This window comes from Eretmochelys imbricata, chromosome 2 (assembly GCF_965152235.1).
Source record: "Eretmochelys imbricata isolate rEreImb1 chromosome 2, rEreImb1.hap1, whole genome shotgun sequence".
NCBI classification, from domain to species: domain Eukaryota; kingdom Metazoa; phylum Chordata; order Testudines; family Cheloniidae; genus Eretmochelys; species Eretmochelys imbricata.
In genome coordinates this window covers 36,059,730-36,078,244 of record NC_135573.1, presented here as the reverse complement: position 1 = coordinate 36,078,244, position 18,515 = coordinate 36,059,730, and the positions used below count along the sequence as shown (strand labels likewise).

Genomic DNA, 18,515 nt, shown 5'->3' with positions numbered 1-18,515 from the left:
TGACAAACTGTACAAAATGGAGAAATAAACAGGATGAAGTTCAAAAAGGAAAAATAAAATATACTGTAGTAGGGAAGGAATAATCAATTGTACAAATATGAAACAGGAAATAACTGCGTAGGAAGGAGTATTGCAGAAAAGGATGTGGGGATTAGAGTGGATCACAAACTAAGTATGGGTCAACAACATAATACTGTTGCAAAAAAATCAAATATAATTCTGGGATGTATTAGCAGGAGTGGCATAAGTAAGACACAAGAAGTAATTCTTCCATGCTACTCAGCACTGATAAGGCCTCAGCTGGAGTACTGTGTCCAGTTATGAGCACCACTCTTCAGTAAAGTTGTGGATAAATTGGAGAAACTCCAGAATAGAGCAACAAAAATGATTAAAGATCTAGAAAACATGACCTTCAAGGAAAGATTGGAAAAAAATAAGTTTCTTTAGACTGGAGAAGAGAAGACTGAGGAGGGACATAACAGTCTTCAGGTACGTAAAAGGTTGTTATACAGAGAAGCGTGATAAATTGTTCTTCTTTACCCCTGAGGACAGAATAAGAAGTAATGGGCTTAAATTTCAGAAAGGAAGATTCAGGTTAACTGTTAGAAGAAACTTCCTAACTGTAAGAGTAGTTGAACACTAGAACAAATTACTGAGGTAGGTGTGAAATCTTATTGACTTGTAATTTATATCAGGAAATATAGAAGTTCGTAAGATGGTTGTCATGCTGTACAAGTGGTGTAAGTACTTACATTCTATTTTTTAAATGTTTAATTATTATGACATTAACATTTTTCTTTGTAATGTTTTTGGCTTCAGTGAATTATGAACCTTCAATAAATATACAATGTGACATACTCTTGTTAAGTTTCTGCAAAAAAATAAAAATAAATAAAAGGTGCGAGCACACTTGCAATCAGAAAAGAAGTCAGTGGAATGATCGTGTTTGAATCTGTTGACCACAGTACCTTCTTAATCCATTTAAAGTAACAGATATATTTATGCTATTGGAAGTATCGACAGAATTTTCTTACTTGTTGTTTGTCTTTGTTTACTTAGGAAAAGAAGCCCATCAGTATCGAGAGATCAGAACAGAAGATACGACCAAAGGGACGAGAGAGACGAATATTCACAGTATGCTACATCAGACAGTGCAATGCCAAGGTCACCATCGGATTATACAGATAGGCGATCACAACGTGGGTCTCAGCTGTACGAAGAACCTGAACGTGGTGACTACAGAGATTCTAACAGAAGAAGTCGCAGACGTTCCAAAGAGTATTCTGTAGAGGAAGATGATGTGCAGAACAGAGAGGAATATGAGAGGCAGAGGCGAGAAGAGGAGTACCAGGCACGATACCGAAGTGATCCTAATTTGGCTCGTTACCCTGTCAAACCACAACCATATGAGGAACAAATGCGTATCCATGCTGAAGTATCCCGAGCACGCCATGAACGAAGACACAGTGATGCCTCGTTGGCAAACACTGAACTGGAGGAGTCCCGGATATCTATGCTGAGGATGGAACGACCATCAAGGCAAAGATCTATATCTGAGCGCAGAGCTGCCATGGAAAACCAACGTTCATATTCTGTGGAAAGAACTCGAGAGGCTCAGGGACCAAGTCCCAATCGTCAGAGGACAACAAATCATAGCCCTCCAACACCTAGGAGGAGTCCAATTCCTCTGGATAGGCCAGAAATGAGGCGCACTGATTCATTAAGGAAACAGCACCATTTGGATCCCAGTTCTGCTGTACGAAAAACAAAACGTGAAAAAATGGAAACAATGTTAAGGAATGATTCACTCAGCTCAGATCAATCTGAGTCAGTCAGGCCTCCACCACCAAAGCCACATAAAACAAAAAAGGGAGGTAAAATGCGTCAGGTTTCACTGAGCAGCTCAGAAGAAGAATTGGCTTCTACTCCAGACTATACGAGCTGTGACGATGTAGAGATTGAAAGTGAAAGTGTTAGTGAAAAAGGTAAGACCATTTTTTTTTTTACTATTTCAGTATTTAATATGGGTCATTGTTTATTCCATTGTATTTTATCTTATTTAATATACTTGATTGAATCATGTGATCTATAGCTGTTCTCATGTGGTTTTCAGTTTCACATGGTGGGTTTTTTTTTTTTTGCTTTGTTTTTTATTTTGAAATATATTTAATGACAAATTGCAGTAAGGGTAACATGGAGAAGAACATTACAGTTTATAAATTAATTTGGATATGCTACTCATTTTTGACAGGGACAACTGTGCCTGTTGAAAACTTGATTAACTCTTTCAAGTATCTGGGTAGTGTTGTCACATAAGATTTTCTTGGTCAAATGATTGAATGAAATCACAAACCTGTCAAAAGGCTACATTTTTAATGATGTTGGCTGAAATAGTAAAATATTTAGGACCAAATTCTTCCTTCAGTTATGCTTGTGAAAGCTGAGTGATATCAGTATGGTTGCACAGAGGAAAGAGAGGGAAGAATATGACCCCTGTTTGTTAAATATGTGAAACTATTTAGCTGAGAGGCGAGGAGGTGAAGATTAGTGGTTGGTATGGACTGTGCTGCAGAGAAGACATACACACAAATTTTATGTTTCTGTAGCAGAAATGCTTATCTGACCATTCTGTGTGTCAGGAAGTCAATTTGTCTGTTTGTTAGGCACATGCAAAAATGACTCTACTTATCTAATGTTACAAAAATAACATTTCTTCCCCATTACAGACTAGAATGGTTTGAATATGCTGAGGTAAAAAGCAGATGAAAAGTCAGAACAGCACAACTGGTCGGGAGTCTCAGTAGTGCTTACAGTTGCCAACTTTCTGATTGCAGAAAACTGAACACCGCTGCCATACCCCTTTCCCAAGGCTCCATCCTTGCCCCACCCCTTCTCAAAGGCCCTGCCTCCACTCATTCCATCCCCCATACCTTTGTCACTTGCTCTCTACCACCCTTGCTCACTTGCTCATTTTCACTGGGATGGGGTAGGGGGTTGGGTGAGGCAGGAGAGAGTGAGGGCTCCGGATGGGGGTGTAGGCTCCGGAATGGGGCCAGGGATGAAGGGTTTGGGGTTCAGGAGGGGGCTCCATGCTGTGGCGTGTGGCCAATGGTTTTGGAGTGTGGGATGGGGTGCAGGCTCTGGGTTTGGGCCAGAAATGAGAGGTCCAGGGTGCAGGAGGGGGCTCCGGGCTGGGGCAGGAGGTTGACGTGTTGAGGGGTGAGGGCTCCAGCTGGGGGTGGGGCTGGGACTGAAGGGTTTGGGGTGCACGAGGGGGCTCTGGGCTGGGACTGAGAGGTTTGGACTGTGGGAGGGGACTCAGGTCTGGGACAGGGGGTTGGGGTATGTGAGCGGGTGCGGGCCCTGGGTGGCGCTTATTTCAGGAAGAGAAGTGCTTTCTGTTGTTCAGGAGCAACATTTATGGAAAATTAAGGAGCAGTTTCTAAATAAAAGTATCCAGCTCTCAGTCAGAAGAATGATGACCATAATGTGGAGTCTTGAGAATAGAGTTTATGAAGGAGGGGAAGAAAAAGGGAACCTGCAGGGCTCTGAGAGGAAAGACCTTAAAACAGACAAGTATTTTTAATTAAATATTTAGCTGGCTGTATGAAGAATTATATATACAGATCTACATTTTCAAAACTGTGTGAATATTTTTTCATGCACCCAACAGACACTTCATCCATACTGGATGCATGTGCAAAAGTTGTTAGGATTCTAATGGTTGCACAAATCTCTAGAGAGACAGTTAGGTACATTGCACAAGATTTACACATGAACATCAGATGTTCCACACGCACAAATCACACAGGCACTTTTGAATACTTAGGCCAGAATTCCTGTTGTTAAGTTGGATCATAGTGCTAAATATTGTCCAGCATAAAAAATTACCATTTTTCTTTACACAGATTGTTTTTTCTATCCCTGCCAACACTGACAGATGTTTTGTCTTTGGTAGAAACAGGGTCTGACATTGCAATGGTGTAAACAGGAGGAACTCCACAGAAACCAATATAATACACAAATACAAAACTAGCGTAAGAGAAGAGTCAAGCTAATATTTATATCACGTAACTTCATACATTTTCTGTATTGGTATAAAGTATAATGGTTGTATTAACTTTGTAACTTACTTTTTATTAATATTATTTCAATGAGTTGTAATTTTATCTTCACCTAACTGCTCATAAATATTTTGGGTTCTTTAATAGTAGTGTTCAATATATTAACTGCTAGGAATAGGAAACCAGAACATTCATTCTAGTTTGCCTTTTATAGAGTGGCAACACCTAGCCAGCTTTGTGAGTTGAGATCAGGAAACTTTTTGCTAATATTATTATCCAGAAAGCTGAAAGCCCATGCTGTTGCACAGGTGTCGCAATTGGATCAAGTAATCCCCCATCTGTGCAGTCTCCTTCATACAGCCAATGCAATTGTTGCCTGCAAATTAGTTGTAGAGTAAGGGTGGTGGTTGGTTGAGTTACCTTTGATGTCACAATAGTCTAGAACTCTTGACATGCATAGATACATGCTTACTGAAGCTGTACACTGCAAGGGTATAATTTTTGAAGTCAAAATGGCTGAGAACTTAAAAACTGGACAGTAACAGACTGCAGAGCCCAGTGATGACTGAACTCAGTGATATTTTGAACAAAAAGATCTCTAAACTATGCTTGCAGCTTCACTCTGACTCAATAGACTTTCTAGGCTTCAGAGTGACACACAGAGTGACAATCGTACAATCTTATGATACAAATAGCTTTACAGATATTGAGGTTCTAAATCTTATCTCAGTTATGACAGTAAGGATCTGAATAACTCAGCTGAACTTACCCAATGAAGTCAATGACATTTATACATGTAGCCCTCCGACAGGTGTTGATGGTGGCAACCAGGGCTAGGTTACAGGGGGAAACAGACAGTTCCATCCCTCTACGTCTAGCTCTGGGGCTTACACAAATTCTGGTTCCAAGAATCAAATGACTCAGTTAGGTACAGTAGGGTTTACAATTTAATTCCTAGAGTGAAAGCCTGGCCCCCTTTAAATCAATAGCAACACTCCTGTTGACTTCAGTGGGGTCAAGATTTCACCCCTAATGTTTATGACTTAACCTAACAGGGAGATGACCCAATCTAGTGTCTAGAATGAAAATATTAATGAAATATGCACTTAGTGTATCTTGGGAAATGTGATATAAAATAATACTAGAATTCTCTGGAATCAAAAGGTCTTAGCTATCAAAGAAACTGAATTATGTTATTAAAAATGGCCTACTTAATCTGACATGCAGGTAATAAGTGAAGCTAAATAATGCATCCATTTAATATATATGTGCACTAATTCCTACAAAAATGCCATGAGAAAAAAATGTTTTCTGAGTTGACTTTGAGTGAGTTAATATACACAATTCACATACTGTATAGCACATCCTACTTGAGTAATTATTTTCATTTTCATGAACAGCAAGCATTCTCTTTGTACTTAAAGCCTTCACTCCGAATCTTACGCAAGCATCTGTCACAGAGAATTCTCCATAAAAACCTAGCTAAAACCCAAGCACATATGTACATACCCCTTCTATTGCAAGTTTTCCAAATGTCTTGGCTGCTCCAACAAAATGAGCCCCAAATAAAATATGCTCACTATATGCTCTCTGAGGATCCCCCACACCAGGGAAATCCTCAACCATTCCATTAGGACGGATTTTATGTCCCTTTGTATAAGGATCATCAAACCAAAAGGCAGAACGTTTAAGTGACTTGATTGAGGCCACAGAGGCAGGTGGTGTCAGAACTAGGATTAGAACGCAGTAGTACTTTGGTCTCAGAGTTGTATGCTTGGTGCATTGCATAAGGCCATCTCTTGCGTTGCTGAGCTTTCCTGTCTTTTTACCACAGGCAATATTGACAACTGAACAGAAGAACCTGCTCAGAGGTCAGAATCTTGCTATGACAGAGCTTGCTGTAGCAGCCTCTTATATCTATGAATTGTTCCAGTGTCCTCTCAGAATTGAGTGATCTGTGGCTGAGAGTTTTTACAGACCCCAAACATCTGCCAGTGAAGTCTGTGAATAATCCACAACGTTAGGAAAAGTTGCACTGACAAACTTTCAGCTTTTTCAGTCATTTTACATTTTCAGAGCAGTCCTTTTATGGGAAGGGGCTAGAAACTGACTTTTTTATTTTTTTGAGAAAAACCTGAAATTAGCATTGCCATTTTAGGCCCAAAAGCAGTTATGACCTGCAGCCATAGGCCTGAAAGGCTGGCTCTGTGTGCATGTAACGGCTGAAGGATGAGTGTTTAAAGGAGTATTGCATGTCTTTGGTTTTCAGTATTCGGTTTAATCTCAGTCAATGGGGGGAAGGGAATATACAAATATAAAACATATTTTATAGAACTTAATCTATGTTAATATTATGGCAATGAAGTAAGTATAGTGTCTATGTATACTACTAGAGTATGTGTTAGATTTATCAATATGCTTCACTTTCTAACTAGATGTCAAATGATATAAATAATGGTAAATTGTATGATTTAAACCAGGCATTGCATTTGTTTCCCCATCCCACTTTTAAACTTAAAGCTGATCGAGTATCATGGTATAAATTAAGGTGAGGACATCAGCCTTTCCTTTAGAATTCCATGGCTTATATTGATTATTGCCTTAGCATTATTTTTCCTTTTTCATAAAAGTAATTACAAAAATGGTAAAATAAGAAAATTTAAAATCTTTCATGAACCAAGGTCTCTGCTACATTCTCTGGTATCTGTCTCTATAGTTACTATGATGGTCAAGGCTCCACTGCTGGGTCTGGACCACTCTCCCAACCTGGCTGTGGCCATGCCTCAGCCTGTTCCCTAGACCAGTCCACAGCCCCAGGTCTGGGGTGTCTTTGGGCCTGCTTCTCCCAGAAGATGCAGCACCACATATGCCCTGGTCTCAGCCTGTTTCTCTAAGTCTGCTTCTGCATCAGCTGTTTGGTCCAGAGCTAAACAGGTAGGCTGAAACCAATTCTGGACCAGGGCTGAGGGGTTTGGGGTGCAGGAGGGGGCTCCGGGCTGGTACTGAGGGGTTCGGAGTGTGGAAGGGGACTCAGGGCTGGGGTGGGGGGTTGGAGTGTGGGAGGTTGGAGTGTGGGAGGAGGTGCGGGCTTTGGGGGGGAATTTGGGTGCGGGGGAGAGTTCCATCCTGGGGTAAGGGATTGGGGTTGGGGTAGGGGTGTGGGGTCTGGGAGGGAGTTAGGGTGCGATAGGGAGTTCCGAACTGGGGCAGGGGATCATAATTGTGACCTAATTATATAGAGGAAGGTGAGAAGTTAGAGAATATGTGCAGGGAATAGGTGGTAGTGTTCTCCACCAGTGTACCACTGCCTCTAGCCCCTATTTATTCAGCTCCCATATAGAAGTTCAACTCCATTACTGCCAGGTGGGATATGTCAAATTCAACTAGAGTAGAGTAGATTTGTGGGGAATACAAAGTTGCTGAATACAGTAACTTCCCTGACAGGGCATTAGAGCTTTCAGTGCAATTTGCCTTTTAAGTTACTGTCAGCACAAGAAGCTGCAACTTCCATTCTGCAGCTTTAACAAATCGTAGAGTGAAGGTAAGAGCTGGTCAGCTATTACCATTAATTGGGAGGACTGGTCAGGAGCAGTGGGATCCAACTGAGGACAGGGTCTGAGATTCATGGAGCCTTCACTTTCATTTTCTGCACATCTCAGGTCTGTGAGATTGCTAGGTCATGCCTCCCTTTTCAACACTGCTGTCAGTCCTGAGGGGATGATGTAGCAGACTGTCTGCTGTCAAAAGGCCATATCTGGAGGGCAGACTTCCCTGCTGTGCAGTTCTAAATGGGAACTTTAAATAGGAAATACATGTGCCATTTCAGATAGAAAAGGTTTAGAATATGTACAGCAACAATATTTGGAACCTAAATTTTACACACATTTATATTTTCCCTAAATTACAGGAGCAAAAGCTATTAGCTAGTTAGATAAAAACAGTTCCTCAGATGTCAGTGTTCTTATCAAATCATATGTGAGTTGTAAAAAAAAGATCCTAAACCACTAAACTATTTTTTTTTAATTGTATGGTTTTACAACAAGGTGAATGGAGGGTAGCTGTAGCCATATTGGTCCCAGGATATTAGAGAGACAAGGTGGATGTCAGAGGGTTATAGATAGTAAGACCTCAGGGGATGATATTTTGTTTCTTGAATTTGTTCAGAAAGTAGATGTCGCTTTTAAGTTTTGCTTCCTTTTTCCACAACATGAAGAAATGAAGAGCTCTGTGTGGCTAGAAAGCTTGTCTCTGTCACCAACAGAAGTTGGTCCAATGAAAGATATTACCTCACCCACTTTGTCTCTTTAACAAGCTGAATGTTTAGGTGTGCTTTTAGATGTGCTTTAAATTGGTTTTAAAAAGCCAGAAACCCAAAGAAAGCTTTCAAGATTACACCAGTTTTTAGAGCCTACTTACAAGCCCCTGAGAGACAATGTTCATAAAATTAAAAGTTGTCACAGTATTAACTGTGGCAAAGTGAACAATGAGACTCTCACTACTTCCCTAATGTCCAGTCCTAGAACGAACATAGTGCTATTTATTTGTAACATTTGTAAAAAATAATATAGGCCCTAACAGTAGCTTTTGGGACAAATTGACCATTCTGTTTGTATTCAGTGGAATGGGATTTGCCACTATTGCTGCAGATATGATTCCCATAATCCTCCAAAGTGAGGAGCTCAAAATCTGTGCCTGGAAGGAGTTAGAGCTGGGCCAAGATATGGACAGTCTCTGCAGAAGTCTCCATTCCAACCTCGCTCAAAGTGATTCCCAGGCTAAGTTATGTTGACTGTCTATGTCAGCATTAACTTAAGTGGCTTCCATCTTGCAATGTTAAAACCCTCAGGGGGTGGGGAGACAAATTCTTAGGGCAATGACCACTCTTGGAAATCAGGCCACGCTGTTAAAGAGGCTGGAGGGGCTGGGAGTCAGTGCAGTGGTACAGGGCTTCTGTGTGTTTGGTGCTAGCCCCAGTTAGATCCCCCAAGATTCACAGAGATCTAGAAAGATCTGTGGGTTCCACATGCTAAATACTTTGCCATTTTTGCAAGGAGGCATAGGGTTGCCATCTTTCTAATCGCACAAAACTGAACACCCTAGCCCCACCCCTTCCCTGAGGCCATGCCTGCAGCTCACTACATTCCTCCTCTCTTGGTGGCTCACTATCCCCCACCCTCATTCACTTTTACTGGGCTGGGGCAGGGGATTGGGGTGCGGGAGGGGGTGAGGGCTGTAACTGGAGGTGCGGGCTCCGGGGTGGGGCCAGAAATGGTTTCAGGGTGCAGGAGGGGGCTCTGGGCTGGGACAGGAAGTTGGGGTGTGGCGGGGTGAGAGCTCCAGTTGGAGGTGTGGGCTCTCGGGTGGGGTTGGGGATAAGGAGTTTGGGGTGTAGGAGGGGGCTCCAGGCTGGGGGGGGAAGGCCAATGGATTTGGAATGTGGTAGGGGGCTGTGGGTTGAGGCAGGGGGTTGGGGTGTGGGAGGAGGTACAGGCTCTGGGCTGGGGGTGCAGGCTCTGGGGTGAGGTTGGGGATGAGGAGTTTGGGGTACAGGAAGGGGCTCTGGGTTTTGGGGGTGGGTGCTCAGGGCAGGGGGTTGGGGGTGGGCTTACCTTGGGTGGCTCCAGGTCAGCAGCACAGCAGAGGTAAGGCAGTTTCCCTGCCAGTCCTGGCCCCCATGCTGCACCTCGGAAGTGGCCAGCAGGTCTGTAGGCACTGCCCCCGCCCCAGCTCATTTTGGCCACAGTTCCTGGACAATGGGAGTGCGGAGCCAGTGCTCGGGGTGGGAGCAGTGCACTGAGCCCTGTGGCTCCCCGCTGCTTAGGAGCTGGACCTGCTGACCGCTTCCGGGGCATAGCATGGTGCCAGGATAGATAGGGACTAGCCTGTCTTAGACCCACAGCACCGCCAACTGGACATTTAATGGCCCAGTCAGTGGTGCCAGGGTCCCTTATCACTACATAATCCCCTTTAGTGAAATAATGTAATGGGAACTCCATATATGAGAACTCACTCAGTTTCCTATCCCATTCACATAGTGATCCCACAGAAGAGCAAGATGGCCCTTAAAGAAAGTGAGTATTCATCTGCTTCTAGCACTCTGTGATATGAATAGTTACCTTGTTAAAATGAGCAAGATAAAACAATATTTTAATAAAATCATTGCATCAGTTTTGATGTGCATAATAAATTTAAATAGAACACACAAACACAGCCACATAATAGCAAAGCATGTACAAACACATAGTTAGTTATGTTTTGATGTATGTGTGACGGGCTGGATCACAGAAACCCCCTTGGGACTGCCAACTGATGTGCCGAGACAATCTCTGAGCCCGTTTTTCCAGGCGGCTTGGTGCTTCAGAACCTTGCCTTGTTTGAGCTAGACATGCTAACCTGCTACAAACACAGAACCAGGTCTGAACAACATCCCCCAAAAGCTTCAGGCTTAACTGAAAACAACTTTAGAAATGTTCCAGCCTCCAACATTCAGATGCCCAGCTTCCAATGGGGTCCAAACCCCAAATAAATCCATTTTACTCATAAATTGTTTGCCCTCTATAACACTGATAGAGAGCTATGCACAGCTGCCCCCCCCCCCCAGGTATTAATGCTTACTCTGGGTTAATTCATAAGTAAAAAGTTATTTTATTAAATACAAAAAGTAGGATTTAAGTGGTTGCAAGTAATAACAAACAGAATAAAGTGAATTACCAGGCAAAATAAAATAAAACACCAAAGTCTAAACCTAATACAGTAAGGAAATGATTACAGACCAAATCTCACCCTCAGAGATGTTCCAGTAAGCTTCTTTTACAGACTTATCTCCTTCTAGTCTGGGTCCAGCAATCACTCACACCCCTGTGGTTACTGTCGTTTGTTTCAGTTTCTTTCAGGTATCCTTTTTTGGGGTGGAGAGGCTATCTCTTAAACCAGCTGAAGACAAAATGGAGGGGTCTCCCAGGGGCTTAAATAGACTTTCTCTTATGGGTGGAGACCCCCCTCCTCTCTCCTATCCAGAATTCAGCTCCAAGATGGAGTTTTGGAGTCACATGGGCAAGTCACATGCACATGCATGACTGAGTCCCTTACCAGCCAGGCCACATTCCTGGGAAAGCTCAGATGTGGATTGGCATCTCCAAGTTCATTGTTAGCTCAAGTGTTTCTTGATTGGGCACTTACTGAGAACAGTCTTTTCTCAGGAAGCTGACCAACTACTTCACCGAGGCTACTTAAAATTAAACAAATACATAGCCAATATTCATAACTTTGAATAAATAAATGATACATGCATACAAATAGGATAAATATATCCAGTAGATCATAACCTTTGCAGAGATAGGTTACATGGCATATCTAGCCTAAAACATATTCCAGTTATGTCTTATTTACTTTTATAAGCATATTTTCATAAAGCATTATGGGGTGCAACATCACAGCATGAAAGCAAATAAAGGGTGTATTGTAGTTCCAAATATTCTATTTAATTACAAAAATTCAGATAGTGAAATCAAACCAATATTTAATTGCTATAGTAACCTCGCATATAAACTCCAGTGTGGTAGTGTGTTCAGTGTGCGAGGTGTTTTACAGCTGCCAGATGACGGGGATATAGAGAGTTGGGGTGGCAGTGGGAATAAGGGTCCTTCTATCCCTGTGGTAGTGGATGAGGGGAGACAGGTGGAAAGGAAGAGTGACATTGGCAGAAACCAGAATCAAGATTTTTAATCTCAATACCACTCATTTCACCTGCAGTCAGCTCCTGTAAAGTCAGGGAATTGGTTAACCAACAACCCAGTTTTAGGGTCATGCTGTTTAATGTAAGATTGTTGGCCAATAAAGTATCCACTATCCATAGTATAATTCAGAACAAGGGACCAGACCTTCCATAGGCTGGTCTGATTGTTGGGCATCTGTTGCCAGTTATGACTCTGCTGTTTGCATCCAACCTGAAATGCAGGAGGCTGCCCACTCCAATTTTAGATGGGATACAGTGTGTTTGTCGTGTGTGTGTGTGTGTGTTCCAGGATGGGATTGAAATTTTGGCATGCTAATCACTCTGCTGCACTAAATCCTAAGTGAGCTGATTGTGTTCGTTATCATGGTGTCATTGAAGGGACAGAGGTAGGGTTGCCAACTTTCTAATTGCAGAAAACCAAACAGCTTGCCCTGCCCCTTCCCCGAGTCGATGAAGTGAGCTGTAGCTCACGAAAGCTTATGCTCAAATAAATTGGTTTGTCGCTAAGGTGCCACAAGTACTCCTTTTCTTTTTGCCCCTACCCCGTCGCTTTTCCGAGGCCCTGCCCCCATTCACTCTGTCCCTGTCCCTCTGTCGCTCACTCTTCCCCATCCTCACTGACTTGCTCATCTTCACTGGGCTGGGGCAGGCGGTTGGGGTGTGGGAGGGTGTGAGGGCTCAGAGGGTGGGGTTATGGGCTCTGGCGTGGGGCCAGGGATGAGGGGTTTGGAGTGCAGGAGGAGGCTCTGGGCCGGGTGGTGGGGCCGAGGGGTTCAGAGTGTGGGAGGACTCTCCAGGCTGGGGCAGGAGGTTGGAGTGTTAGAGGGGGTGTGGGCTCTGGTCTGGGGGCGCAGGCTCTGAGGTGGGGCCAGAAATGATGGGTTCAGGGTGTTGGAGGGGGCTCAGGGCTGGGGCAGGGGGTTGGTTTGTGGGAGGGGGCTCTGGCTCTGGCTGGGGGTGGGGCCAGGGATGTGGGGTTTAGGTGCAGGAGGGAGCTCTGGTCTGGGGCCGAGAGGTTTGGAGTGTGGGAGGGGTCTCAGGGATGGTGTGAGGTGTGCTGGAGGAAGTTCAGGGTGCAGTTCATGGCCAATGGGAGCTGTGGAGCCAGCACTACGGATGGCATCTGCAGGCAGGGGCAGCATGCAGAGCCGCCCATGGCTGCCCCTCTGCCTAGGAGCTGGAGAGACATGCCGCCACTTCCCAGGAGGCACGCGGAGCTGGGCACAGAGCCTGCCTGCCCCGCTTCTGCGAACCGGATTTTTAGCACCCTGGTCAGCTGTGCTGACCTGTACTGCCAGGGTCCCTTTTTGACCAGGCATTCTGGTCGAAAACTGTACGCCTGGCAACCCTAGATTGAGGCTGATAGTGCTTAATGACTTCAACAGCCACGTGGATGAGGAATCCTTAGAACTGGCTAAGGATCTCATGGTCACCATCATGATGACCATGAGCTATCCTACTTGGGTACTGGCTCAACTCACGTAGCTGGCCATGCTTTGGATCAAGTGTTTGGGATGTGACAAGACTGGAAGTGAGACAATTAAAAACGAGGCCTTTGACATGGACTGACAATTATCTTTTGCATCTTTAGGTTGGGCTGAGGCAGCTGTTGCAATGGTCCATGTCTTTTTTTGTTTGAAATTGTTAGCTCTCAGAGCATGATGGAGGCTGCATCTATTTGCATAGGTTGCTGTGGAGGTGTCACAGAGGTGAGGTTTGTGTTTTATATTTTGTAGGGGGTTGAGTTCTGTTGACTGCTGTTTAATTTAATTATTTTTAAACTGTATGAGGATCTCATAGAGCTCTGGATAAGTGCCCTTTTTATTATTGTAGAAATCCAAAAAAAAAAAAAAAAAGAAGACAAATATACTTCTGTGCTATGAACTCTTTATATTGTTACATCATAATATTTTAACAACATTTTAATTATTAAAAGAAAATTGGGTGAAGGCTACAGAACACAGGTGGTTGTGTGTGTGTGTGTGTGTGTGTGTGCATGTGCACACACGCATATGGGGAAAAACCCAGGACTCAGTTCTTTTCCTTGCTTTGCCAGTGATTTGCACTGTGACCTTGGACAAATCACTTAACCTACTATTGCCTCACTGTGCCTATTTCCAAAATTTAACTAACAATGCTCACCTCACTAAAAGTTGTGAGGTGAATTGCATTACATTGGTGTCAGTGGGGTTCTGTGGATATGCAAAGGTACACAAATGCGCAGAACTGACTGCAGAATTAGGGCCTAATTTTCTACTGCAATTCTCTACCTTTGCAAAATTAAAACAAAACAACTTGTGAAGTGCAGGCAATATTTAATTTTCAGTAGACTAATATCCACTTGGAAACAATTTATTTTTGTCATTTTAAAACTGATAGTTTTGCTCATTGCTTGAGAAAAAAGCTTACTTTATATTGCTGAGTGCTACTACAAGAGCAGTGAATGTTTTCCTTGTTTGAAAGGTGGGAAGCAAAAATGGAATATTATTCTCTGTGGCAATGTTCTTGCCAGTGATCTCACTTCAAAATTTTAAGTGACAATGGGCCTGATTTTGATAGCACTTATACCAGTTTTACATCTGTGTAGCACCAGCTTCAAAGGAGTTATTCTTTATTTACACTGATTTAAATTAGTTTCAGAATCAGGCCTATTGTTTCAGTTCTTTGCAACAAGGCTAACATCCATGTAACAGTTATGAATTGCAACAGAAGGGAAAATTGCAAGAGAGTGTCTTGAGCACCTGTGGTTTCGAAAATTGTGTAGCGTCTCAAGTGCTTCGGTAGGACATTTAAGTGGTAAAGATATTAAATTATGAAGGAATGTGAGGCAGTATAATTGTTTTACCCAACCACAGCCCTCAGAAATCTTGCAGGTATATGTTCATTTTAATTAACTAATTTAAAAAGAGGCTGACTAACAATTAATTTCAATTTTTGCTTAATCTTGCAATGATCCAAAATGCAAAGTGCTTTGCATTGGTGAAGGGATGCTCCTTTGCATGCTGTGTACCCTGACTCTGCAATACATGAAAATATGGTGTAGTGGTTAAAATCTAGGACTGGAAGTGTGGAGATCTGGATTCTATTTCTGTCTTTGCCACAGATTCTTTGTATGACCTTGGGGAAATCTCTTAACCATGCCTCAGTTTCAACTACTGTAAAGTAATAAAATAACATGTTTCCAAAGTGCTGAGTATCCAGCAGTCAATGGGAGCTGCAGGATGTTCAGTAATTTTGAAAGTCAGGCCATGAATTTTAGGTATGTTAATATGGCACCTATTTATGAAAATCTTGTCCTATATTGTAATCAGCAGTAGTATTTTCTTCAGAAGAAAACAAAACATACATGTTTTGAAGTTTTGTTTTTCTTTTACAAATTTGTGTTTTCAGCTGAGAGAAATATTTGTAGTGATTTCTTGTGCTTCTTGATTTCAGTTTTATTTTTTTTTGGGGGGGGGAGGTGGTTTTTTTGGGGGAGGATAACATATTTCATATGATCAGTACACTTTTTTCTCCACTCTGGTTCAGTATTTTCATTTGATAGAAAAACTCCAGTTTTGGGGGCTAAAGTACAAGTCTTGCAGTAATTGCAATTTTTTTTTCAATAAAAGGAAAAAAATATTACATAAAGTAATTATCAAATCTGTGTAGATAAAATTGAGATGTTGCAGTTTGTCAAATTGGTAGTTAGCAGTTATGTTGTGGAGAAATATATTTTGACATGTATTATACACCAACTACATCAGAACAGACGTTTCCCCTGAGTGTGAAATTTTAAATGTGATATGCTAACATTTTCCTGATATGCTTCTGAACTAATCCTGTTTGTCACAGAAAGGTTAAGGACAGGGTAGTGTACTGTAGCAGAGAGCAAATAAAGACACCTTCAAGAATGAGAGGAATGTCTTTGGTATTATATTGTCTTTTTGTTAAACTTCTGCTTTTGTGTTTTTGTTTGCTTAAATGGTGTCTTCAGATGAGATTTTATGGTGGAATAAGATATAAATCCAGTCCTCATCTCAGTTGTAGCACTGTTCTTCAAATCGATTTGAAATTGAAAAGGTGAATGCACTTGACAGCTATAATTTGTTTTATTTCTGGAAGTGTTTGTGATAAAATTTATCAGCTTCTGATGTAAAATAGTCATATTACAGTAAATCCAGAAGTATGGTATAAAGTACAGGTGCTGTGTCTGTCATAAACACTAGGTGATTATGTTTGGGCATTGTATTTGAAGCTATCACAAGATTAAAGAGAGAGGATAAAAAAATTGTTTGAGGTCCTTAAAGAGAGATTTGCATTACTGCATAGCAGTGTGCTTCCACTTAGTATTACTTATTCAGATCCTGGCACTGTTCAATATTTCTTTTTCCTCTACAGAATTTGTGTTTGCTCTCTCTCTTGTTGCTCTCCTTCTTAGTCCCATTATAAAGACATTTAGTTTAGGCAATAATGTGACTGGTGCAACTTCAAGATTCCACATTTTAAGAGATTATTAAGAAAATACTTTACACACTTCAGATTAACCTGGTGAATTGCCATGTGTGCTGGAATCTGCTGTTATATTGGTAATCAGTTATTCTATCAAATGTATTTGACTCCACCACTTCACATTTTGTATTTAATAGTTCATTGCCAAGTACATAGTGAGCACCACTTGCCAGCACAGAGATTTACAGGTTATTCTAGAGCACATTGTGGCGCAGTTCCTGGATTACTTTTTTAATCTGGTGTCAATGGAAAATTTCATCAAACAACCTGTGTTAATTCAGTGTTCTGTGTGTGAAGATGTAGTGACTGACTGTTGTAGATTTATAAAGATAAATTAAATTAGTGGATATGAAAATAACTTGAGTTCCACATTTAAACTTTGTCCAGACTGGAGTCACATAGTAATTCTTAACGAACATTTATAGTTCAATAATATTCTTCAGAAAAATTTCATTAAAAATAGTTCCACTGACACATTGGATGCTGTAATGAACATTTAGATTATGATTCTCTTTGAGGGCTTTAGTTATATAACCTGTTTACTTGGAAACGAGAATATGTAGACATCAGTTATATAATATGAATTAAAGTCAAACTGCAGTTTTCATCACAATGCTCCATGACTATTTTCTGCTGCATGTTCCTTGACCATATTTATATACATCAGTGTATTTCTATAACAAAAAGAAAGGCCCCTCTACATCCAACTCTCTTAAAAGAATTGTGTGACATTGGGCCATCTATGTGTGCTGACCAGATGATAGATGATACACTACCAATAACAGAAATGCTTTCATGCTACAGATTCCAGGAGTTCTAGAATTACTTGGGTTTTTAGCATTTCAGTACATTTAGGGGAAAATTTTCAAATGTTCTCAACATGTTGAATGCTAAAGACTTTTGAAAATATGAACCTCGAGGCTTTACCCTGCAAATCTGACATACTTGAGAAAAGCAAACTACAGCAGGATGTATAATTTAATTTTTCAAACAAATATATTGCTGAATTGTGAGAGTTGAAATTTGTTTCTTGGATGTTTATGACTAAAGATATATAACTAAATCTCAGACTGATGAACTAAATCTATATTAATAGGATACAAAACCGCACTCCTTACAGCATGGAAAGCATATTTTGTGATTCTGAAAAGTGCTTATTTTTGGATAATTATCTAATCAGTTGCCTCAGATCAAATACTATGCCCATTTACATAGACCCAAGGTTGGTCAATAATAAAGATCCTCTCAAATGTCTCCACTATAATTAAGGCTGAATAGAACAGATCTTCTGTGGAGGCTTCTCTTTTGCTACTGCAGCAGATACAATAATCCTCCTTTCTAATTTCTGCTACCTTTCTTTAAGGGCTACATTGCATTTTACTGACTTGGTTAAAACTTTTTGTGATGTGGGTAAATGTTATCAGTTTTACAGAGGAGCGGACTGAGACACAGAGAAGCTAAAGGGAGACCATCAGCATAAAAATAAAACTTCTGTCTGAAAATATTTTACAACCTGTTGTTGCAAGAATAATCTAAGATTACTATAGCTAAAAGAGATTAGAGAAAAATTAGATTTTTCTCTCTTTTTCCATTTGTTTATTTTGTGCACTTTATATATAGTCAGTTTCCTTTTCCCTTTATGATTAGCCAGGTTTGTTTCCTGTTATTTGTGTGGGTCTTTAACAGAGCAACAGAGGAGTGAAACACATTTTATAAACAGGAATTTTGCTTGTAAATCCACCAAAATTGTCAGGGAAAATCAAGCCAGGTGGAGTGCCTGAAACTGCTTTTTAACTTTTTTTTTTTTTTAACTGACTAGATGTCAATTTGATGGTGTCCTTTTTAAGTGACTTGCCAGAGGAGGCAGAGCAAGTAATAGAACCCATCAGGATCTATTCAGAGTTCTCTGTGCGAACTAGTAGATAATGTTAATGTAGCCCACACACCTCCTGGGTGTGGTGCTCTGTCCCAGAGAGTGGCACTGAGACCACTTAGAGAGAGATTAATGAGTCTGCTCTACAGCATTAGCTAAAAGCTATATATGGCTTTTAGCTGATGTAGTAGAGGCTTATGCATTTAGCTCCAGAGGTCCCAGGTTCAAGCCCGCCCGTCAACGACCAGTGTCTGTTGGTGGTCTACTACCACTTACAAGCACTACTGGGCGGTATAGGCAAAAATATAAATTTACAAAGGCAGTGGAGCCACATGTCTCGGAGAGGATGTGT

General features: G+C 41.4%; 1 protein-coding gene across 37 annotated transcripts in view; it reads left to right on the top strand.

Annotated features, from left to right (window-relative positions):
• RIMS2 (regulating synaptic membrane exocytosis 2) overlaps positions 1-18,515 on the top strand; it is a 740,891-nt gene that overhangs the window by 331,045 nt on the left and 391,331 nt on the right. For all 37 annotated transcript variants that reach the window (XM_077808869.1, XM_077808868.1, XM_077808888.1 and 34 more), the window contains one exon: positions 1,060-1,985. In XM_077808869.1, coding sequence (XP_077664995.1) covers positions 1,060-1,985 — 926 coding nt within the window. The remainder of the gene's footprint in view (positions 1-1,059; positions 1,986-18,515) is intronic.